The 25217-nt window shown below is 47.0% G+C and overlaps 1 protein-coding gene across 2 annotated transcripts in view; it reads right to left on the bottom strand.

The window, feature by feature from the left end:
* LOC130277757 (transmembrane protein 272-like) overlaps window positions 1-25217 on the bottom strand; it is a 98669-nt gene that overhangs the window by 31510 nt on the left and 41942 nt on the right. For both annotated transcript variants that reach the window (XM_056528496.1, XM_056528495.1), the window contains one exon: window positions 23229-23405. In XM_056528496.1, the coding sequence (XP_056384471.1) occupies window positions 23229-23405 (177 nt within the window). The remainder of the gene's footprint in view (window positions 1-23228; window positions 23406-25217) is intronic.

Genomic DNA, 25217 nt, shown 5'->3' with positions numbered 1-25217 from the left:
CGTGGCCAATCTAAGACGGCAGAGAGTTTGTCTGGGTCCATTTGTAGTCCCTGGCCAGAGACCAAGTATCCTAGGAAAGGAAGAGATTGACATTCAAACAGACATTTCTTCATTTTGGCATAAAGTTGATTGTCACGAAGTCTCTGAAGAACCATGCGGACATGCTGGCGGTGTTCTTCTAGGTTGGCAGAAAAAATCAGAATATCGTCCAGATACACAACAACACAGGAATATAAGAGATCACGAAAAATTTCATTAACAAAGTCTTGGAAGACGGCAGGGGCGTTGCACAGGCCAAAGGGCATAACCAAATACTCAAAGTGTCCATCTCTAGTGTTAAATGCCGTTTTCCATTCGTCCCCCTCCCTGATGCGGATGAGATTATAAGCACCTCTTAAGTCCAGTTTGGTAAAGATGTGGGCACCTTGGAGGCGGTCAAAGAGTTCAGAGATAAGAGGTAGGGGGTAGCGGTTCTTTACCGTGATTTTATTAAGTCCGCGGTAGTCAATGCAAGGACGTAGGGAGCCATCTTTTTTGGACACAAAGAAGAATCCAGCTCCGGCAGTAGAGGAGGATTTGCGGATAAACCCCTTTTTTAAATTTTCCTGGATGTACTCAGACATAGCAAGAGTCTCTGGGGCGGACAGAGGATAAATTCTGCCCCGGGGTGGAGTAGTGCCCGGGAGGAGGTCAATAGGACAGTCATAAGGCCTGTGAGGAGGTAAAGTCTCAGCTTGTTTTTTGCAAAATACGTCAGCATAGTCCATATAGGCCTTAGGGAGACCGGTTACAGGGGGAACCACAGGGTCACGGCAGGGAGTATTGGGAACCGGTTTAAGGCAGTCTTTGAAACAAGAGGTACCCCAGCTCTTGATCTCTCCTGTGGACCAATCAAGGGTTGGGGAATGGCGTTGAAGCCATGGTAGTCCAAGGAGAATTTCGGAAGTGCAATTGGAGAGGACCAAAAACTCAATTTTTTCGTGATGAGGTCCGATGCACATTAGGAGGGGTTCCGTGCGGTAACGCACGGCACAGTCCAATCTTTCATTGTTAACGCAATTGATGTAGAGGGGTCTGGCGAGACTGGTCACTGGGATGTTGAGCCTGTTGATGAGAGAGGCCAAAATAAAGTTTCCTGCAGATCCGGAATCCAAGAAGGCCTTAGTGGAGAAGGAGAAGGTAGAGGCAGATATCCGCACAGGCACAGTAAGACGTGGAGAAGCAGAGTTGACATCAAGGACTGTTTCACCTTTGTACGGAGTCAGCGTACGTCTTTCCAGGCGGGGAGGACGGATAGGACAATCCTTCAGGAAGTGTTCGGTACCGGCACAGTACAGGCAGAGATTCTCCATGCGGCGTCGTGTCCTCTCTTGAGGTGTCAGGCGAGACCGGTCAACTTGCATAGCCTCCACGGCGGGAGGCACAGGAACGGATTGCAGAGGACCAGAGGAGAGAGGAGCCGGGGAGAAAAAACGCCTCGTGTGAACAAAGTCCATATCCTGGCGGAGCTCCTGACGCCTTTCGGAAAAACGCATGTCAATGCGAGTGGCTAGATGAATGAGTTCATGTAGGTTAGCAGGAATTTCTCGTGCGGCCAGAACATCTTTAATGTTGCTGGATAGGCCTTTTTTAAAGGTCGCGCAGAGGGCCTCATCATTCCAGGACAATTCGGAAGCAAGAGTACGGAATTGTATGGCGTACTCGCCAACGGAAGAATTACCCTGGACCAGGTTCAGCAGGGCAGTCTCAGCAGAAGAGGCTCGGGCAGGTTCCTCAAAGACACTTCGAATTTCCGAGAAGAAGGAGTGTACAGAGGCAGTGACGGGGTCATTGCGGTCCCAGAGCGGTGTGGCCCATGACAGAGCTTTTCCAGACAGAAGGCTGACTACGAAAGCCACCTTAGACCTTTCAGTAGGAAACTGGTCCGACATCATCTCCAAGTGCAGGGAACATTGTGAAAGAAAGCCACGGCAAAACTTAGAGTCCCCATCAAATTTATCCGGCAAGGATAGTCGTAGGCTGGAAGCGGCCACTCGCTGCGGAGGAGATGCAGGAGCTGGCGGAGGAGATGATTGCTGAAGCTGTGGTAGTAGCTGCTGAAGCATCACGGTTAGTTGAGACAGCTGATGGCCTTGTTGCGCTATCTGTTGTGACTGCTGGGCGACCACCGTGGTGAGGTCGGCGACAACTGGCAGAGGAACTTCAGCGGGATCCATGGCCGGATCTACTGTCACGATGCCGGCTGGCAGGAGGTGGATCCTCTGTGCCAAATAGGGATTGGCGTGGACCGTGCTAGTGGACCGGTTCTAAGTTACTACTGGTGTTCACCAGAGCCCGCCGCAAAGCGGGATGGTCTTGCTGCGGCGGTAGTAACCAGGTCGTATCCACTAGCAACGGCTCAACCTCTCTGACTGCTGAAGATAGGCGCGGTACAAGGGAGTAGACAAAAGCAAGGTCGGACGTAGCAGAAGGTCGGGGCAGGCAGCAGGGATCGTAGTCAGGGGCAACGGCAGGAGGTCTGGAACACAGGCTAGGAACACACAAGGGAACGCTTTCACTAGGCACAAGGGCAACAAGATCCGGCGAGGGAGTGCAGGGGAAGTGAGGTATACATAGGGAGTGCACAGGTGAACACACTAATTGGAACCACTGCGCCAATCAGTGGCGCAGTGGCCCTTTAAATCGCAGAGACCTGGCGCGCGCGCGTCCTAGGGAGCGGGGCCGCGCGCGCCGGGACAGGACCGACGGAGAGCGAGTCAGGTACGGAAGCCGGGGTGCGCATCGCGAGCGGGCGCCACCCGCATCGCGAATCGCATCCCGGCTGGAGGCGGTATCGCAGCGCACCCGGACAGTGGATCTGACCGGGGCGCTGCCGTAGCGAGAATGTTGCGAGCGCTCCGGGGAGGAGCGGGGACCCGGAGCGCTCGGCGTAACAGCGACCTTTAAAAAAGGCCTATCCAGCAACATTAAAGATGTTCTGGCCGCACGAGAAATTCCTGCTAACCTGCATGAACTCATTCATCTAGCCACTCGCATTGACATGCGTTTTTCCGAAAGGCGTCAGGAGCTCCGCCAGGATATGGACTTTGTTCGCACGAGGCGTTTTTTCTCCCCGGCTCCTCTCTCCTCTGGTCCTCTGCAATCCGTTCCTGTGCCTCCCGCCGTGGAGGCTATGCAAGTTGACCGGTCTCGCTTGACACCTCAAGAGAGGACACGACACCGCATGGAGAATCTTTGCCTGTACTGTGCCGGTACCGAACACTTCCTGAAGGATTGTCCTATCTGTCCTCCCCGCCTGGAAAGACGTACGCTGACTCCGCACAAAGGTGAGACAGTTCTTGGTGTCAACTCTGCTTCTCCACGCCTTACTGTGCCTGTGCGGATATCTGCCTCTACCTTCTCCTTCTCTACTATGGCCTTCTTGGATTCCGGATCTGCAGGAAATTTTATTTTGGCCTCTCTCATCAACAAGTTCAACATCCCGGTGACCAGTCTCGCCAGACCCCTCTACATCAATTGTGTTAACAATGAAAGATTGGACTGTACCGTGCGTTACCGCACGGAACCCCTCCTAATGTGCATCGGATCTCATCACGAAAAAATTGAGTTTTTGGTCCTCTCCAATTGCACTTCCGAAATTCTCCTTGGACTACCATGGCTTCAACGCCATTCCCCAACCCTTGATTGGTCCACAGGAGAGATCAAGAGCTTGGGTACTTCTTGTCTCAAGGACTGTTTTAAACCGGTTCCCAGTACTCCCTGCCGTGACCCTGTGGTTCCTCCTGTAACCGGTCTCCCTAAGGCTTATATGGACTATGCTGACGTATTTTGCAAAAAGCAAGCTGAGACTTTACCTCCTCACAGGCCTTATGACTGTCCTATTGACCTCCTCCCGGGCACTACTCCACCCCGGGGCAGAATTTATCCTCTGTCCGCCCCAGAGACTCTTGCTATGTCTGAATACATCCAGGAAAATTTTAAAAAGGGGTTTATCCGCAAATCCTCCTCTTCTGCCGGAGCTGGATTTTTCTTTGTGTCCAAAAAAGATGGCTCCCTACGTCCTTGCATAGACTACCGCGGACTTAATAAAATCACGGTAAAGAACCGCTACCCCCTACCTCTTATCTCAGAACTCTTTGATCGCCTTCAAGGTGCCCACATCTTTACCAAACTGGACTTAAGAGGTGCTTATAATCTCATCCGCATCAGGGAGGGGGACGAATGGAAAACCGCATTTAACACCAGAGATGGACACTTTGAGTATCTGGTCATGCCCTTTGGCCTGTGCAACGCCCCTGCTGTCTTCCAAGACTTTGTTAATGAAATTTTCCGTGATCTTTTATATTCCTGTGTTGTTGTGTATCTGGACGATATTCTGATTTTTTCTGCCAACTTAGAAGAACACCGCCAGCATGTCCGCATGGTTCTTCAGAGACTTCGAGACAATCAACTTTATGCCAAAATGGAGAAATGTCTGTTTGAATGTCAATCTCTTCCTTTCCTAGGATACTTGGTCTCTGGCCAGGGACTACAAATGGACCCAGATAAACTCTCTGCCGTCTTAGATTGGCCACGCCCCTCCGGACTCCGTGCTATCCAACGTTTTTTGGGGTTCGCCAATTATTACAGACAATTCATTCCACATTTTTCCACTATTGTGGTTCCTATCGTGGCTTTAACCAAGAAGAATGCCAATCCTAAGTCCTGGTCTCCCCAAGCGGAAGACGCATTTAAACGGCTCAAGTCTGCCTTTTCTTCTGCTCCCGTGCTCTCCAGACCTGACCCATCTAAACCCTTCCTATTGGAGGTTGATGCCTCCTCAGTGGGAGCTGGAGCGGTCCTTCTACAAAAAAATTCTTCCGGGCATGCTGTTACTTGTGGGTTTTTTTCTAGGACCTTCTCTCCGGCGGAGAGGAACTACTCCATCGGGGATCGAGAACTACTGGCCATTAAATTGGCACTTGAGGAATGGAGGCATCTTCTGGAGGGATCAAAATTTCCACTTATCATTTACACCGATCACAAGAATCTCTCCTATCTCCAGTCTGCCCAACGGCTGAATCCTCGCCAGGCCAGGTGGTCGTTGTTCTTTGCCCGTTTTAACTTTGAAATTCATTTTCGCCCTGCCGACAAGAACATTAGGGCCGATGCTCTCTCTCGTTCCTCGGATGCCTCGGAAGTAGAGGTCTCTCCGCAACACATCATTCCTCCTGACTGTCTGATTTCCACTTCTCCAGCCTCCATCAGGCAAACTCCTCCAGGGAAGACCTTCGTTTCTCCACGCCAACGTCTCGGGATTCTCAAATGGGGTCACTCCTCCCACCTCGCAGGCCATGCGGGCATCAAAAAGTCCTTGCAACTCATCTCTCGTTTCTATTGGTGGCCGACTCTGGAGACGGATGTTGTTGATTTTGTGCGGGCCTGTACTGTCTGTGCCCGGGATAAGACTCTTCGCCAGAAGCCTGCTGGTCTCCTTCATCCTCTGCCTGTCCCCGAACAGCCTTGGTCTCTGATTGGTATGGACTTTATTACAGACCTACCCCCATCCCGTGGCAACACTGTTGTTTGGGTGGTCGTTGATCGATTTTCCAAGATGGCACATTTTATTCCTCTTCCTGGTCTTCCTTCAGCGCCTCAGTTAGCAAAACAATTTTTTGTACACATTTTTCGTCTTCACGGTTTGCCCACGCAGATCGTCTCGGATAGAGGCGTCCAATTCGTGTCAAAATTCTGGAGGGCCCTCTGTAAACAACTCAAGATTAAATTAAACTTCTCTTCTGCTTATCATCCTCAATCCAATGGGCAAGTTGAAAGAATTAATCAGGTTCTGGGTGACTATTTACGGCATTTTGTTTCCTCCCGCCAGGATGACTGGGCAGATCTTCTACCATGGGCTGAATTCTCATACAACTTCAGAGTCTCTGAATCTTCTGCTAAATCCCCATTTTTCGTGGTGTACGGCCGTCACCCTCTTCCCCCCCTCCCTACTCCCTTGCCCTCTGGTTTGCCCGCTGTGGATGAAGTGACTCGTGATCCTTCCACCATATGGAAAGAGACCCAAAATTCTCTTCTACAGGCTTCATCTCGCATGAAAAGGTTTGCCGATAAGAAAAGAAGAACTCCCCCCATTTTTGCTCCCGGAGACAAGGTATGGCTCTCCGCTAAATATGTCCGCTTTCGTGTCCCCAGTTACAAACTGGGCCCACGCTATCTTGGTCCTTTCAAAGTCTTGTGCCAGATTAATCCTGTCTCTTACAAACTCCTTCTTCCTCCTTCTCTTCGTATTCCCAATGCCTTCCATGTCTCTCTCCTTAAACCTCTCATCATCAACCGTTTCTCTCCCAAACTTGTTTCTCCCACTCCTGTTTCCGGCTCTTCTGACATCTTCTCCGTGAAGGAGATACTGGCCTCTAAGACGGTCAGAGGGAAAAAAAATTTTTGGGTTGATTGGGAGGGCTGTGGTCCAGAAGAGAGATCCTGGGAACCTGAGGACAACATCCTAGACAAAAGTCTGGTCCTCAGGTTCTCAGGCTCCAAGAAGAGGGGGAGACCCAAGGGGGGGGGGTACTGTTACGCCGAGCGCTCCGGGTCCCCGCTCCTCCCCGGAGCGCTCGCAACATCCTCGCAACTGCAGCGCCCCGGTCAGATCTGCTGACCGGGTGCGCTGCGATTCCTCTCCCAGCCGGGATGCGATTCGCGATGCGGGTGGCGCCCGCTCGCGATGCGTACCCCGGCTCCCGTACCTGACTCGCTCTCCGTCGGTCCTGTCCCGGCGCGCGCGGCCCCGCTCCCTAGGGCGCGCGCGCGCCGGGTCTCTGCGATTTAAAGGGCCACTGCGCCGCTGATTGGCGCAGTTGGTTCAATTAGTGTGTTCACCTGTGCACTCCCTATTTATACCTCACTTCCCCTGCACTCCCTCACCGGATCTTGTTGCCATTGTGCCAGTGAAAGCGTTTCCTAGTGTGTTCCTAGCCTGTGTTCCAGACCTCCTGCCGTTGCCCCTGACTACGATCCTTGCTGCCTGCCCCGACCTTCTGCTACGTCCGACCTTGCTCTTGTCTACTCCCTTGTACCGCGCCTATCTTCAGCAGTCAGAGAGGTTGAGCCGTTGCTAGTGGATACGACTAGTGTTGAGCGGCATAGGCCATATTCGAATTCGCGAATATTCGCGAATATATGGACGAATATTCGTCATATATTCGCGAATATTCGCATATTCGATATAATCTCGTTTTATTTCCGCATATGCGAAAATTCGCGTATGCGAAAAGTATCATATATGAAAATTCGCATATGCGAAAATTAGCATATGCGATTTTTCGTATATGCGAATTTTCGCACGCCAGTCTCACACAGTAGTATTACAGCCTTCTTTACACCACACAAGCTGGAAGCAGAGAGGGGTGATCACTGTGATGTGTACTGTGAAGAAAAAAACAAAAAAAAACGAATATTCGTAATTACGGATATATAGCGCTATATTCGCGAAATTCGCGAATTCGCGAATATGCGATATTCGCGAATAATATTCGAATTGCGAATATTCGCGAGCAACACTAGATACGACCTGGTTACTACCGCCGCTGCAAGACCATCCCGCTTTGCGGCGGGCTCTGGTGAATACCAGTAGTAACTTAGAACCGGTCCACTAGCACGGTCCACGCCAATCCCTCTCTGGCACAGAGGATCCACCTCCTGCCAGCCGAATCGTGACAGTATAATTTAAATATATAATTAGAAAAGCTGGTTTATACAAGTATGTTCAAATTTATTAATATTAAAATATTTCATAATGTATAAGTCCAAGCAGGGCCCTTGCTGTGGACTGTAAGCATAAATATAACAATTAAAAAACAGGTATAAGTAGATAGGAATAATAGTACAATAAAATAATTAATAGTTAATATTGCCACCCGTAAGTTGGTTGGAAAGCCGTTAATTGAATCCAAGGTATCAGTAGTTTTAGGCAGATTGTGGATAGTTCAATAGTTAGTCGCAAATTTGTAACAAATGAGCACAGATATTGTAGCAAGTTTGAGACAAGTTTGTATCAAGAGGTTGGTGCTGTGCACCAATCACCGCACCGCTTGAAGGCTTCTCCGGGATGATCAGACCTCGCTGCTGGGAACTGGCACAGCTGTGCGGCCGGCCTGGATGTAGTGTCCGAGAGCTTGTCTAGATGGAATGTCGAACCCGGAGTGTCACAGATGACTGGCCGAAGATGATTGGCGGTGGAGGGGTAGCGCCGGTCCGGCAGTGAGTGTGTGCATACAGCTGCCTCGTGTAGAAGCACTGTAAACTGCGCGTCAAGGCAGTGGGCTAGAAACCAGGGGGTTCCAGCAGTTGCAAGTAACAGGAACGGCGTGTTCTTCAGGGTGGGCTGTGTAGGCAGATAGGCTAAATGAGTTTCGGGGTATCCCCTTCGGGGTATCCTCTTCCTCAGTAGACACTGCTACTGAGGAAGGGGATACCCCGAAACGCATTTAGCCTATCTGCCTACACAACCCATCCTGAAGAACACGCCGTTCCTGTTACTTGCAACTGCTGGAACCCCCTGGTTTCTAGCCCACTGCCTTGACGCGCAGTTTACAGTGCTTCTACACGAGGCAGCTGTATGCACACACTCACCGCCAGACCGGCGCTACCCCTCCACCGCCAACCATCTTCGGCCAGTCATATGTGCCACTCCGGGTTCGACATTCCATCTAGACAAGCTCTCGGACACTACATCCAGGCCGGCCATATGGATTACTTCCCTCATCTGGGTCACTTATATCCACAGTACTGATGCACTACACCTAATTCTGCATATTGTTCAGCAGGTTTGGTTCACTTAGGGTTAACATCTGCTCTCAGCAGGTTTGGTTCACTTAGGGTTAACATCTGCTCTCAGCAGGTTTGACAGCCTGTGCTCTTGCGATCCTGAAACACTGCCTCTGCCTTGCACACAGTGTTGACAGTTGCCGGGACAACGGGTCATGTGACCAGACTGGTCTCATGACAGGGATCTCATATCTGGAAGTGCTTTCAGTCTCTCACGCAGGCGCAGTAACTAATTACCCACGCTTGCAGCACCATTACATGGATCAGGTGAATGCCTCCCCTTCATTGTTCAGTATGTATGTATTTCTATGAATCGTTTTGTGTACACATGTGTTGCATATCTTCTTGTTATATGTAATTTAACTATGAATTATATTTTTCAAGCTATGTTTTTAATATTTTTACTATTACTCTGCACAGTATGCACTAGTGCACTTTATATACCAGTATGCACTATTTTCTACATGAATTTATATTTACACTTATATAGTTTTTATTTGATTTGTATTAATGATCACTTTATGAAATTGTTTGGCACTAATGATTTGTATGGGCATAAAAGCCCTCATAGGTTTGTGTATCACTATGCTTGAAAAAGGCTCCAGGAGGAGCTGAAACGTTGTAATGCTGACATGAGACATTAAATCACTTATTTTGTTGGAGTGCTGCGCCTGTATCTGGTTTTTATATATATATATATATATATATATATATATATATATAATTTCTTTTATATATATATATATATATATATATATTTTTTATTATTATATTTTTTATTATATATTTTATATCAATTTTTCCACACCACATTTGCACTCACTTTACCTAGCCCACATTTGCACAGAAATCCATTTCATCACCTATATATACCTAGAGGTCTGTCTGTTTCCTCTTCTTATTGTATTGTATCTATCGGCACGTAGGGTACGTGTATCACAAGTACCTCGGTATATATTATATAGTGTGAGCTCCCCAACCTTTATATTTTTCCCGAGTGTGTCTGGAGTCATAGGAGGCCTCAAGTCAAGTCTGCAGCCACAAGTTACAAGTCTACAAGTAAGCTAAAGTCACAGCTTAGTCTGTCTCCAGCCAAGTCAAGTCAGTCACTGTCATCTATTGTCAAGTCAACGTGGCCTTCACTAAATTGTCCAAAACCACTGCAAGTCCCAGCAAGCCCTTAATGTCTCTGAAGTCACTGGTCACCTCCGTGGGCCCGGCTACACTGTATAGACTGTACCATCTGTCACTCAGTAAAGCTACCATTGTCCGTAACTTGGCATCGGAGTCATTATTGCCCCGTGCTTAGCCCAGGATCCAGCGGTATACCTTTGGGTGGTATTGAGGATAAACCACGCCCTGGCGTCACAAATACAAGGGGTTAAAGGAGTAGTCCAGTGGTGAAAAACGTATCCCCTATCCTAAGCATAGGGGATAAGTTTGAGATCGCGGGGGGTCCGACCGCTGGGGCCCCCTGCGATCTCTCTGTACGGGGGCCAGGCTCTCCGGCCAGATAGCGGGTGTCGACCCACGCACGAAGCGAAGGCCGACACGCCCCCTCAATACATCTCTATGGCAGAGCCGGAGATTGCCGAAGGCAGCGCTTCCGCTCTGCCATAGAGTTGTATTGAGGGGGCGTGTCGGCCGCCGCTTCGTGCGGAGGTCGACACGCCCCCTTCCCGCGGGCTGACGGGGCTCCGTACAGGAGATCGCAGGGGGACCCAGCGGTCGGACCCCCCGCGATCTGCAACTTATCCCCTATCCTTAGGATAGGGGATAAGTTGTTCACCACTGGGTCACCACTGGACTACTCCTTTAATGTCATCTGCCCTGCATCTCACACCCCATACCACATTATCATCTGCAAAATTGAATACTTACAATCCGTTTGCAAGTTCATTAACCCCTTGGGGATGGAGCTTAATATGACCCTAAGGACAGGAGCATTTTTTTAAAATCTGACCTCTATCACTTTATGCATTAATAACTCTGGGATGCTTTTACTTATAAACTTGATTCCGAGATTTTTTTTTGTGACATATTCTACTTTATGTTAGTTGGAAATTTTTGTTGATACTTGCATCATTTCTTGGTGAAAAATTTGAAAAAACTTTGAAGCACTCTGCTTGTAAGGAAAAGGGACATGTCAAATAAATTACATATTGATTCACATATACAATATGTTAACTATGTGTTGGCATCATAAAGTTGACATGTTTTTACCTTTTGAAGAGGTCAGAGGGCTTCAAAGTATTGCAGCAATTTTCAAATTTTTCACGAAAATTTCTAAACCAGAATTTTTCAGAGACAAATTAAGTTTTGAAGTGAATATGAGGGTCTTTATGTTGGAAATCCCCTATAATGGACCCCATTATGAAAACTGAACCAATCAAAGTATTCAAAATGACATTTAAAACCTTTGTTAACCTTTTAAGTGTTTCACAGGAATAGCAGCAAAATGGAGGAGAAAAATCAAAATCTCCATTTTTTTTCATGAACAAGTTATTGTAGCCCAATTTTTTTTCATTTTTACAAGAGGTAAAAGGTAAAAAGGCCCCCCCAAACTTGCAATTCATTTGCTCTCGAGTAAGGAAATACCTCATATGTAGATGTAAAGTACTCTGTGGGTGCACTAGAGGGCTCAGAAGGGAAGAAGCGACAATGGCATTTTGGAGAGCAAATTTTGCTGAAATGGTTTTTGGGGGGTATGCCGCATTTAGGAAGTCCCCATGATGCCAGAACAATAAAAAAAAAAAAACATGGCACACTATTTTGGAAACTACACCCCTCAAGGAACGTAACAAGGGGTAAATTCAGTCTTTGTACCCCACAGGTGATTGACAAACTTTTGTTAAATTGGGACGTTAAAATAAAAAATTTGATTTTTAACACTATAATGCTGGTGTTACCCCAAACTATTCATTTTCACAAGGAGTAATAGGAGAAAATGCCCCCCAAAACTTGCAACCCCATTTCTCTTGAGTAAGAAAATACTTCATATGTGGATGTAAAGTGCTCTCTGGGTGCACTAGAGGGCTCAGAAGGGAAAGAGCGACATTGGGCTTTTGGAGGGCGAATTTTGCTGAAATGGTTCTTGGGGGGCATATCGCATTTAGGAAGCCCTCATGGTGCCAGAACAGTAAAAAAAAAAAAAGGCACACGGCACACTATTTTGGGGACTACACCCCTCAAGGAACATAACCAGGGGTAAATTGACACCTCACACATGATTGACGAACTTTCGTTAAAGGGGTAGTCCAGTGCTGAAAAATGTATCCCCTATCCTAAGGATAGGGGATAAGTTTCAGACCGCTGGGCCACCCCCACCTCGCGATCTCCTGTACGGGGCCCCGGCTCGCTGTCCAGATAGCGGGTGTCAACCACCGCACGAAGCGGCGGCTGACACTCCTCCTTAATACATCGCTATGGCAGAGCCGGAGATTGCCAAAGGCAGCTCTCTGGCTCTGCCATAGAGTTGTATTGAGGGAGCGTGTCAGCCGCCGCTTCGTGCGGTGGTCAACACGCCCCCTTCCCGCGGGCTGCCGGGGCCCCGTACACGAGATCGTGGGGGGCCCCAGTGGTCGGACCCCCCGCAATCTGAAACTTATCCCCTATCCTTAATTTTTCATTTTTACGGATGACTGTTCAAAAAATCTGTCAGACACCTGTGGGGTGTAAATTCTCACTGTACCCCTTGTTGCCTTCCGTGAGGGGTGTAGTTTCCAAAATGGGGTCACATGTGGGGGGGTCCACTGTTCTGGCACCATGGGGGCTTTGTAAACGCACATGGCCTTCAATTCCAGCCTAATTCTCTGTCCAAAAGCCCAATGGCACTCCTTCTCTTCTGAGCCCTGTAGTGCACCCGCAGAGCACTTTACATCCACATATGGGGTATTTCCTTACTCAGAAGAAATTGTGTTACAAGTTTTGGGAGGCTTTTTTCCTATTACCTCTTGTGAAAATAAAAAATTTGTGGTAGCATTTCAAGGGGAAATTTCTTTTTTTTATTTTCACGTACAACTTTAACAAAAATGTATCAAAGACCTGTGGGGTGTTAAGGCTCATATACCCTTTGTTACGTTCCTTGAGGGTTTTAGTTTCCAAAATGGGGTCACATGTGGGTGTTTTTTTTTTTTTGCGTTCATGTCAGAAAAGCTGTAACAATCAGTTACCTCTGTGCAAATCACCAATTTAGGCCTCAAATTTACATGGTGCTCTCACTCCTGAGCCTTGTTGTGCGCCCGCAGAGCATTTTACATCCACATATGGGGTATTTCCGTACTCAGGAGAAATTGTGTTACACATTTTGGGGGTCTTTTTTTCCTTTTACCACATGTGAAAATAAAAAGTATGCTGCAACACCAGCATGTTAGTGTAAAATTTTAAATTTATTTACACTAACATGCTGGTGTAGCCCCTAACTTTTCCTTTTCATAAGGGGTAAAAGAAGAAAAATCCCCCCAAAATTTGTAACGCAATTTCTCCTGAGTACGGAAATACCCCATATGTGGCACTAAACTGTTGCCTTGAAATATGACAGGGCTCTGAAGTGATAGAGTGCCAGGCGCATTTGAGGCCTAAATTAGGGATTTGTAATAGGGGTGGACCCGGATACAAGGATGGTGCTTGTCTCCACCAAAACCCTACAGCAGTGTTTCATTCACATGGGGGGGGTGCCCCAAACCTTCAGCTGTTGCAAAACTCCAACTCCCAGAATGCACTGACAGATCGTACATGCTGGGAGTTGTAGTTTTGAAACAGCTGTAGGCACACTGGTGGGGAACCACTGAGCTAGGAAACAGACTCTAGCTCAGTGATTCCAACCGTGTGCCTCCAGCTGTTGCAAAACTACAGTTCCCAGCATGTACGGTCTGTTGGTGCATTCCGGGAGATGTAGTTTTGCAACAGCTGGAGGCACACGGGTTGAAATCACTGAATTAGGAAACAGACTCTAGGTCAGTGTTTCCCAACCAAAACTACAACTCCCAGCATGCACTGACAGCCGAAAGGCACACAAGGAGTTGTAGTTATGCAACAACTGGGAAAGAACAGTTTGGAGACCGCTAAGTAGTGGTCTACAAACTGTAGCCCTCAAGATGTTGCAAAAGTACAACTCCAAGCATGCCCAGACTGTCCAGGCATGCTGGGAGTTGTAGTTCTGCAACATCTGAAAGGCCAGATGTTGCAGAACTACATCGCCTAGCATCCCTGGACTGTCTGGGCATGCTGGGAATTCTAGTTTTTCTGTAGAGCTACAGTTTGGAGACCACCATATAGTGGTCTCCAAATTGTGCCACTTCACTGCAAAACTACAACTCCCAGAATCCCGAAACAGTCTGTGCATGCTGAAAGTTGTAGTTTTGCAATATCTGGAGGACCACAGTTTGGAGACCACTACATAGTTTTCTCCAAACTGTGGCCCTCCAGATGTTGCAAAACTACAACTCCCAGCATGCCCAGACAGCCTTTGGCTATCTGGGCATGCTGGGAGTTGTAGTTTTGCAACTTTTAGAAGGCCACAGTGAAGATCCCTTACCAGCGATCGTCACTGCAGCCTCCTCCACCGCCGCACTTTCTCCGCCGCTGCTGCCGCTGCTCCGATGCACCGCCGCTGCTCCGGTAAGACGTCCATGCTCCCCCCTCGCAGCACTTGTCGCCCCCCCCCCGCTCTGACTTTTATCGGTGGGCAGAGCGGGGGAAATTAACTTTAGCCCCCCCTGCCCCCAACTGCCATTGGTCGGTCAGTTCTGATCGACCAATGGCTGGGGATAGGAGGAGCTGGCACCCCCTGCCACCTCGCTCCTATCCTTTAGCAGCTCCGATCACTCATATTATAGGCGATCGGGTCGCCGCACATCGCCGGTCTGAGTTGGCTGGCGATTTGAGGTGATCTCCGACATGGGGGATCTCAGGACCCCCCTAGGCATTGCCAAGGGATGCCTGCTGATAGATATCAGCAGTCATCCTGGTCCGATCACCGCCCGGCGTACGTACTTAAGTACCAGGACACAAGGGCGTACCTGTATGCCCTCCGTCGCCAACAGGTTAATAAATAATTATTATTAATAGAGATTAGTGAATTTTCCGAAAAAATTAGCACAATTAGAAAAATTCTGTACAAATTTATTCTTGGTGAATCTATATAAAAAAAAAGGTTATTTCTGGCCTACAGAGAGCCTCAATAGGGGTGTAGAACACCTTGCCTTGCTGTAATACGCATACAGTGTGTGCTGGTTTAGTGAAATAATACTGTTATTCAGTATGACATGCAGATTAGAGGTGTCGCTAATGGAATCACTGTAGCACAGCGGCACAATGACAGAGCCTGGAGGTGGCATCAGTATGAGGAGACCATATAGTGGCTGAATGACACAGCGTGGAGGTGGCAGCAGCATGAGGAGAACATATAGTGGCTGAATGAAACAGTGTGGAGGTGGCGGCAGCATGAGGAGGCCATGTAGTGGCTGAATGACCTAGCCTGGAGGTGGCAACAGCCTGACAAGACCATAGGGCCTCACAATTGAAAAGATTAAAGATATTTTTTTAACATTTAAATTGAAGATTTCAAATAGATGAACCCAAAAAGTTGTATTTAATGTGCCAGAAGCATGAGGAGACTACATGGCTGAACAGTGGCACAGCCTGGAAGTGGTGGAAGCATGAGGAGACAATATAGTGGCTGAATGACACAGCCTGTAGTTGGTGGCAGTATGAGGAGACCATATAGTGGTTGAATGACACAGCCAGGAGTTGGCGGCAGCATGTGAAGACCATAGGGCCTCACAATTGAAAAGATTATATATATATTTTTTACATTTAAATTGAAGATTTCAAATAAATGAACATAAAAAGTTTTATTTAATGTGCCAGCAGCTTGAGGAGACCACATGGCGGTACAGTGACACAGCCTGGAGGTGGTGGATGCATGGGTAGACCATATAGTGGCTGAATGACACAACCTAGAGTTGGCGGCAGCATGAGAAGACCATATAGTGGTTGAATGACACAGTCTTGAGTTGGCGGCAGCAAGAGCAGACCATATAGGGGCTGAATGACACAGCCTGGAATTGGCGGCAGTGAGGAGAACATATAGTGGCTGAATGACACAGCCTGGAGGTGGCGGAAGCATGAGGAGACCATATAGTTGCAGAGTGAGGCAGCCTGGAGGTGGCAGCAGCATGAGGAGAACATATGATGGCAGTATGAGACAGCCTGGAGCTGGCATCAGCATGAGGAAAACATATGATGGCAGTATGAGACAGCCCCGAGGTGGCATCAGCAGCATCAGGAATCCTGAAATTGACCCGGTGACATAGTGGGGCGTTGGGTGGCAATATCAGTACCTGGTGACGAAGGTGGGTGAAAAAAGGAGAACTTGGCATCAGATGTGTGGCACCAGGCGGGTGGTCGGATTAGAATAGTAGCTGAGGTAAGTATTGAGGATATGCATTACGTAAAACGTAACTTTTTATACCGTATTTATCAGCATATAACACGCACTTTTAAAACTAAAATTTAAGGCAAAAATCTTCTGGTCACTGATTTAAAGCGGCTGCTTGTTAAGTATTAGCATCACGGCCGCGGCCACTTAAAATCAGTTACCAGCGGCGTCTCCTCCTCGCTGTGCTTTTAATTTTTCTTCCCCCCCCCCCCCCCTCATCATTACACCATTTTCCTTTTTTTTTTTTTTTTTCCTTACCTGGCTGCGCTTCGGCAGGCCAGGTCAGGTGGCAGGTTTTTGCGGGCTGTGGTCAGTGAAGCAGATGAGTGACGTCCTCTCCCTGCTTCTCTGCGCGGCGTCAGAGACGTCACTTTTCATTTCCTTAAAACAGCAGCCCCACACACGAAACTCTCCTTATTTCCACCTAAAAACTCTGTGAAATGGCATTGTTTGTAGGTGGAAATATGGAGAGTTTCCTCTGTGGGGCTGCCCTTTTCAGGCCGAGTAACACTTGCCAAGAAGGGAATTAATAATGCGAGAGTAGGGCCTTACAGGTGAAGTTTTTACCCCCACCGGTTACAATGGACCATACATTGTTCCCTTCCACCTTTTAGAGGTCTTTGCATCACATCAATACTTGGTGGTGTATGTGGCACATGGTGTTTTTTGTACACCTTTCCTTTTGTTTGATTTAAAAAAAAAAAAATGGGTACTTATATTTTATCCTAAGAAAAGTTAAGTTTTAGCTAATGCATATCCTCAATACTTACTCGTGGTCTGATGCCAAGGAATATCTGTAACTGGGGAACAGCACCTTAAATATGTTTTGCAATATTCATGTTTGTGAAGTTTTGGTGTGGCACCATGGTCAATCTACTCTGATGCATCAGGCATTGGTGGGTGGAAATCCTGGCTGATCCATGCCTGATTCATCTTCACAAAGGTCAGTCTCTCCACATTTTTCATGGAGAGAGGAGTTCTCCTTGGGGTTACTATGGCCCCCATCACACTAAACACCTGTTCTTATGGCACACTACTAGCCTGACAGGACAGCTTTTCCAGGGCAAACTCTGCTAGTTGTGGGCACAAATCAAGCTTGGCTGCCCATAAGTCCAGTGGATCGTCAAGGTGTGTTGGTATGGTCATGTCAAGGTATGCCACCACCTGCTGGATCAGGTCCTGCTCTAGGTCTACCTGCTGCAGATGAGTTGCTTAACTATGCGGGTGAAGAAAGCTTCTCATCAGCGACTGTAGACTCAGGCTGCTGCTGATAGAGCTGGTACTGCTCCTGCCACCCCACCTCTCCCCAGCAGCCATGGCAGTGGAAGGAGAGCGCAGAGGGCCCCCCCGAGTCAGACCTGCGAGAGGATGGACGATGGCACAGATAGGCATCAGCCAACTAACTACATAGGATGTCTGTGTAGTAGCTCAGTTTGTCCTCCCTCTCAGTGGGTGTAAAAAAGGCCCTCATTTTGTGCCGGTAGCGAGGGTCCAATAAGGTGGAAAGTCAGAAGTCATCCCACTGCTGAAAGGTGACAATTCGGAGGTCACTACGCAAGCAAGTGAGCATGCATCGTGCCATTTGTGCAAGTGACTCAGAGGGACTCCCTGCCTCCATCTCCACTGCATACTGTCATGGAGTGTCTGGGTCATCTGTCTCGCCTTCCTCATAACCCTCTAGCTCCTCTTGCTGCTCCTCCTCTCCTGTCAGATAACATCTCGCAAAACCTAAACTGTGCTCCACTGTGCCTCTCCCCCTCCTCCTCCAGTTCAGACCCCACAGGGCTCATGTGGCCATGAGATGTAGGCGCCACTTCACCAGTGCCCTGACCAGCGATCCTTTTCAACAGTTCTTATAGTAAATGAAGCAGTGGAATGAAGTCTTTCATCCCGTAATCCTGGCGACTGACTAATAATGTGGCTTCCTCAAAGGGCCTGAGCAAATGGCAGGTGTCACATATGGGCGGCCACTGGTTGACATTGAAGTTACACAGGAGAGTCCCCCTATCCGCTTGGATCATCAAAAAATTGGTGATGGCTTTTCTCTGTTCGTATAGTCGGTCCAACATATGGAGGGTGGTATTCCAACGTGTGGAAACGTCGCAAATCAGGCTATGTTGGGGGATACCATCCTTACGCTGCAGCTCAAGGAGGGTGTGCTTTGCAGTGTACGAGTGGCTGAAGTGCATGCAAAGTTTCCTTCCCATTGTTAGGATGTCTTGCAAATGTGGGTAACACATCAGGAACCTCTTGACAATCAGATTGAACACGTGTGCCATACAGGGCGCATGCCTCAAGCTTCCTTGTAGCAGTGCAGACAAGATGTTCTTCCCGTTGTTGGCCACCATGGTTCCCATTGCCAGTTTTCGTGGAGTAAGCCATGATTCGATTTCTTGATGAATGACTTTTAGCAGTTCCTCCCCTGTGTGACTCCGTTTGCCAAGGCAAACCATGTAAAGAACAGCGTGACACCGCTGTGCCCTGCACACATGGTATACTGGAGGGGAACTTGTCCATGCAGTGGAGGCTGAGGACACAGTGGAGGATGAGGAGGCGGAGTCCCACACTGTTAGGCGGAAGCGGCGTTATCTGTCCAAGTTGCTGTTGTGGCTGTGCTGGAACCACATTCACCCAGAGGGCCGTAAAGGACATGTATTGTCCCTGACTGCAGTTTCAGCTCCACATGTCGGCACTGCCGTGCACTTTGGTACACACCGAAAGGCTCAAGGACTGGTCCACCTTCTTTTCCCCAAAATTGAGCAGAGCTGGTACTGCCTTCTTCGCAAAGAAATGATGGCTTGGGACTCTGCACCTCGGCTCGGCACAAGCCATCAGTTCTCTGAAAGGTGCAGAGTACACCACTTGAAAAGGGAGGGACTGCAACACCAGCACATTCAGCTTCTGTGCCGTTGGATGAGTGGGTGCATACTGTTCTATCTTGGACATGGCTTCGCCGATGGATTGATGGCGGAATGACTGACTCAAAGTAGGAGGAACAGGAGCATCTGGAGCGACAGAACATGGGTTTGACACACAGCTCCCTTCGGCTGAGGTGGTTGAACCTTGGCTGGCTGAAACAGGAAGAGGCGTGCCACTGGGTGATGCAGAAGACTGGACCACCACATTGGAGCCATGGTTCTCTCAGGCCGCTTCATGGTGACGCTGCATATGTTTATGCAGGGCCATGGTGCAAACAGGTTAACATCCTCTGGATGAAAAAATGCCACACCGCCGAGTAGCTGATTTTCCCACCAACAGTCCGCACTAATTGACTGCTACTGCTGCCAACTCCAGGAACCCCTGTTCCACTACCTCCCGGGAAGGTAGGCTGCCGAGAAGCAGGTGGTCTACCCCAGGCACATTTGGTCCAGACTTTCCAATTCTGCCACCATGTTGACTGCCAACCATGCTACCACCTTGCTGGCTCAGCTGCTGCCTCACGTGGAACCTGCAACCCTCTTCTCCTGATGATGATGAAGCCCCTTCTGCACCCGGCTCCCAAGTGCGATCGGCTTCATCATCATCGAGTTGTGTCTGAAGTCACAGATGTCTGCTTTAGGAGTTTTTTCTCAACAGTGTCTGCTTTAGGAGCCTGAACGCTCGCAACAACACCTCCCACGCCACTCTCCTCATCACTACTTGCCCGCCTAGCGGAGGAAGCGGAGGATGTCTCCTCCACTTCTTGGATGGGCAGTAGCTGCTGACTGTGCTCTAGTAGATCGTCCTCACCAAGTAGTGAAGCTGAACCCACAGCATAAGATACTTCTGTGGGGAAGGGAACAGCATAGGACAGAGGCAATGGGAGGATGGGACTGCTCCCAGGCCATGCCAACTGAGGGTTGTGTCTAAGGAACCCACCATCTGTTGACTGGGGGTGTCAGATGTCACTTGTGATGAAGTGAATGAACATGTTAACCAATCGATGACAGCAGATGGGTTGCTGGTCGAGACACGACCGCTAGCTGATACCGGGAGCTCAGGCCTCTCGCTGTGACTCCTGCTGCCACTCACCCCTAGTCTGCTCTGCCCGATGAATTTAGGCCTCTGTCACGCCTCTGTGCACGTCCTGGCACTTCTCTGCCCCGCGTATATGAGGGGAGTACAATGCGCTCCAGTATGCTCAAAACAGTATTTTTCTACAATGCCAGCAGGTGTGTACTTTTGCCTGGCCGTTCACAGTATCTAGAGTAGAGAGAGAGAAAAAAAATGGAGAGAGGACAGCGCCTCGTGTGATACCGTAAAAACAACGGACCCCAGTTGAAAACCCTGACAGGGTAAACTCTCACCTGGTGACCCTCTTGAGGGTTATGCGTATCTCCCCGTTTCCAGGGGTGTTGGAAGTGTCCGTGCTGCAGCCGAGGTGCCTTGACTGGTATCCTATGCAGGAACCCGTAGGATAATGGATTTTGGAGAGAAAAAGGAGGCCCTTAGGTTCGGCGCTGCTTGGTCCACAAAGGTTCAGTCGAAATAGTGATGGAGGTTAAAAGTGGTTTATTTAAAATTAATAAATAAAACAAATGTCCAAATGCATGCGAGCAATAACGCGTTTCGGGATTAGCATATCCCTTCTTCAGATTGCAGATGTGTAGGAGATGACAAGCAAGAACCTTTAAATAGACTGTGAAAAAAGCGCCAAATCGATGTTCAAGGTCAGGGGGCGTGTGTTCATACCGGAACGGGATCGGGGAACATTACTACTTAAAATCATGTAACGTCTTACGATACAAAAGAATTATGAATATGTGGTTTATACAGATTGATGCTGATATGATCGCAACAGGATTTAGATGCGCATATGTATTATTTTATACTTATTGGGTTATAAATGACATCAGTCATGTTGGAGAAAGACCCAAAAGGAGGCTTGGGACGCAAGACAGTGTAACCCATAGGGAGGCTTAGAGTGTACCAAACCAGGTGATGTCAAGACAGGGTTAATATGAATGAACCTATGTTTGGTTGAAAAAACAGCATAGAATCGCATGACATGTTTAAAGACTAAATTTGAAAAAGGATAAATTTAAAAAAGGAGCTGTGATGCGTGATGCGTATGTAGCCAATCAGGCAAAAGAGCGGGGTGTGGCTAGAACTCAATAGCCAATCAGTTGGCAGCACGGCGTATCTAGGCCCTTAAGACTTGAACAGGAACAAAATGGTACACCACTTAGATGTACTCATGTGGCATGTGCTTATGAGGGGAGTACAATGCACTCCAGTACGCTTAAAACAGTATTTGTCTACAACATCAGCAGGTGTGTACTTTTGGCTGGCCTTTCACAGTGTCTAGGCCCTTAAGACTTTAACGGGAATAAAATGATACACCACTTATATGTACGCACAGGTTATACTGGCTGGCTACTATTAGCTTTTCAGTTGTTGTACACAGTCGCTGTGTACTACACCCAAAATTGCACTCTCTCTCTCTTTCTCTTCCAATCTCACTCCCTTCCCTATCAGTGCTTCTAAGCTGGATTTGGGCTTGAGGTGAATCACTGATGTAAAAAAGCTTTTCTGTGCAACACATACTGCTGTCTGTCTCTCTCTCTCTCTGTAATAGAATGCTGATGTGACTGGCTGCAAGATGGCTGCCAGTGATATAGGACTGTGACATCACAGGGGTGGTTGGTTGCATGCTGCATGTGATTCAGGGTCATCCCGCCGACCCTTGTTTCTGCCTTCCCAGGATTCCTTGACCCATGTCCTCACACGTGGATCCACCATTTTAGATGCCCTAGAGCCTGGACCGCACTAAATGGAGTTAAATGATGCAATTTGCGCAATCGAATCATGGCGATATTTGTAAAGAATTCAGATTCATCAGATTCGATTCGCTCATCCCTTATTATAAACTCCCATTTGTCAGTTTTATTGGTCAGACTTCTAGCATTAGTCAGCATGCAATTTAGCTGTGCAATAGTTTTATTTTTTCTATTAAACCTATTCCTGCTATTTATTTTAACCCCTCCCTTCACTCCACCATGGGTATATTAAAGGGGTTATCCAGGAATAGAAAAAAGAGTTACTTTCTTTTAAAACTGCTCCCTATCTGTCTCCAGGTTGGGTGTGGTTCTGCAGCTCAGTCCCATTGAAGTAAATGGAGCCAAATTTTAAAACCACACCCAACCTGGAGACAGACTGTGTTTTTCTATTCCTGTATAACCCCTTTAATAATTCACAGTTATCTATCTACACTGTCTTGTCCTTTACTAGCATAACTGACCTCTTCCCGTCCCTACTTTAAACACTCCTCCACCCTTCTTGCCATCTTCCAGTTAGGGCAGAATGCAAAGTAACAGACCGTTCCTTTCTTTACTTAGCCCGCAGCTTGTATACTTATATTGAGGCTGTCTTGTAGTTCAGCCAAACAGTCAGAGAGGCCAGCTGAGATCCAGCAGCAATCGGGCTTCAGAACGGAGTGGTGAGTTGCGCATGTGTTGGTACGATTATATATATTTAAGACTATAATAGCGCCTTTTGTTATTGGTGCTATATTGATGTTCTACATCATGCAATGTACACATATATGTCGTCACTATATATGTCAGAACTAGTTGATTAATTTTGGGGGTGAATATTATGTATTAAATCAAAAATTTTGAAAAGATCTGGAAAAATTTACATTTTTGGTGATTTCTGAAAAATTTTCCATAAAAAAGAAAACAAAACTCAAGAATGCAGCAGCTCTTAAAGTTATGCTTTTCTTTGGTCAATGTAGCCAAAAACACCCCCGGTCATGAAGGGGTTAAATATGTTATTTAAGTCATATGGTCATGTCAGGTAACAAATTGTAATAAATTCAGATTCTCATCAATTCCCAAAATAAGTAAAGTGATGTACAATGCCAGGCATTAAATGTGACAAAAATATATGTGACAGAAATCTTATTCAAATTTAGGTAAAATTGCCTTTGTGTTTGCTAAAAATATTATTTCAAAATATTTTGTTATAAATTCAGTTTACTTACCTATAATAAACCAGACATAGTTGGGTAAAATAGCCCAAATCTCTGAAATAACGCATGCTTTGTCCAGCAGAGCTATTAGAAGTAAGAATAAAATAGGCACCATATGCATGACTCCATTAACCACGAGATATATAGGCGTGTATGAATTGCTTGGACACTCATTCATATAAATGGCTCCTGCAGATTGTAAGGAATACAGATTATCAGATAAAAAACTATTTCAAGGAAAAATACTGTACTTTTAAAAGAGATCAGTTCATTGAATAGCTAGTACTTATGGATGATGAAACATTATTGCATTTAACCTTAGTGTAAATCTAAAATTTTAACATATCTCCCAAAGTAAAATGTCATTTTATAAAGTGTTTCAGACTAGGAGAATTAAGGCTCATAAACAGAGCATGCATGGCAGTACAGGGTGGGCCATTTATATGGATACACCTTAATAAAATGGGAATGGTTGGTGATATTAACTTCCTGTTTGTGACACATTAGTATATGTGAGGGGGGAAACTTTTCAAGATGGGTGTTGACCATGGCGGCCATTTTGAATCCAACTTTTGTTTTTTCAATAGGAAGAGGGTCATGTGACACATCAAACTTATTGGGAATTTCACAAGAAAAACAATGATGTGCTTGGTTTTAACATAACTTTATTCTTTCATGAGTTATTTACAAGTTTCTGACCACTTATAAAATGTGTTCAATGTGCTGCACATTGTGTTGAATTGTGAATGCAACCCTCTTCTCCCACACAAAATCTTCTGAAGGCAATTGTCTATGCTGTGAAGATACGAGATGTGCAGCACCTGAAACTACGGATACTGGAAGCCTGTACTAGCATTTCTCCTGCGGTGTTGCTATCAGTGTGTGAAGAGTGGGAGAAGAGGGTTGCATTGACAATCCAACACAATGGACAGCACATTGAACACATTGGTCAGAAACTTGTAAATAACTCATGAAAGAATTAAATTACGTTAAAACCAAGCACATCATTGTTTTTCTTTTGAAATTCCCAATAAGTTTGATGTGTCACATGACCTTCTTCCTATTGAAAAAACAAAAGTTGGATTCAAAATGGCCGACTTCAAAATGGCAGCCATGGTCACCACCCATCTTGAAAAGTTTCCCCCCTCACATGTACTAATGTGCCACAAACAGGAAGTTAATATCACCAACCATTCCCATTTTATTAAGGTGTATCCATATAAATGGCCCACCCTGTACATGGAGGCTAAACTATTCTCTAACACTCTCTATATAGACTTGATTTTGTATTTTACATACTGGCATATTATATCCTAGACATAGTGCTATCTATTAGAACCAAGTACAGAATATCATGTTCTTTTTTGTTTGTTTTTTGACAGATGACAAATATAACAGACATAGTTGCCTATTTCCCAGGGCCCCCCTCCATAAGGCTAAGTTTCCACTTGTTTTTTTCCTGGCAGTTTTGGGAAAAATGCCACTGCAAATGCCAAAGCCAGAAGTGTATTCAAAAGGAATAGGACATATAAGGGAAGGACTTATACGTCTCCTCCCTTATGGATCCACTTCTGACTTTGGCTCAAAAACTGCCAGAAAAAAAACCAAGTGGAAACTAAGCCTAAGGGAGAATCCACCTGAGATTTAGGGGTCTGAACTTTTGCCCATGTGCCTTGGATTGGCCCACCTAGGAAACCACCGCATATCAGGCTGAGGGGTGCAACTGCTGGCATCAGGGCATCAAGAGCACTTACTCTGTGAGTTCACAAGCAAACTGGTACCATTTTACCTGTATAAGTGAAATGAAATTGTTATGGAACAAAATGCCATTTGCCTTTGCACTGTCTGGCAAATGTAGGCACTGTAGGCACTTTCTGCTTTAGACCTATGGTCTGCAGGCAAAGCTATGAGGCCATTGTGTCAAGCCAACTGCCCTAGAGTGGAGGAGGAAGAAGATTTAGGTTTGTGTTAAGTAGGGCCTACCTTCCTACTGGGAACCTG

The sequence above is a fragment of the Hyla sarda genome, chromosome 6, assembly GCF_029499605.1.
Source record: "Hyla sarda isolate aHylSar1 chromosome 6, aHylSar1.hap1, whole genome shotgun sequence".
Lineage (NCBI taxonomy): Eukaryota > Metazoa > Chordata > Amphibia > Anura > Hylidae > Hyla > Hyla sarda.
This window is presented reverse-complemented; position numbering and strand designations above follow the sequence as displayed.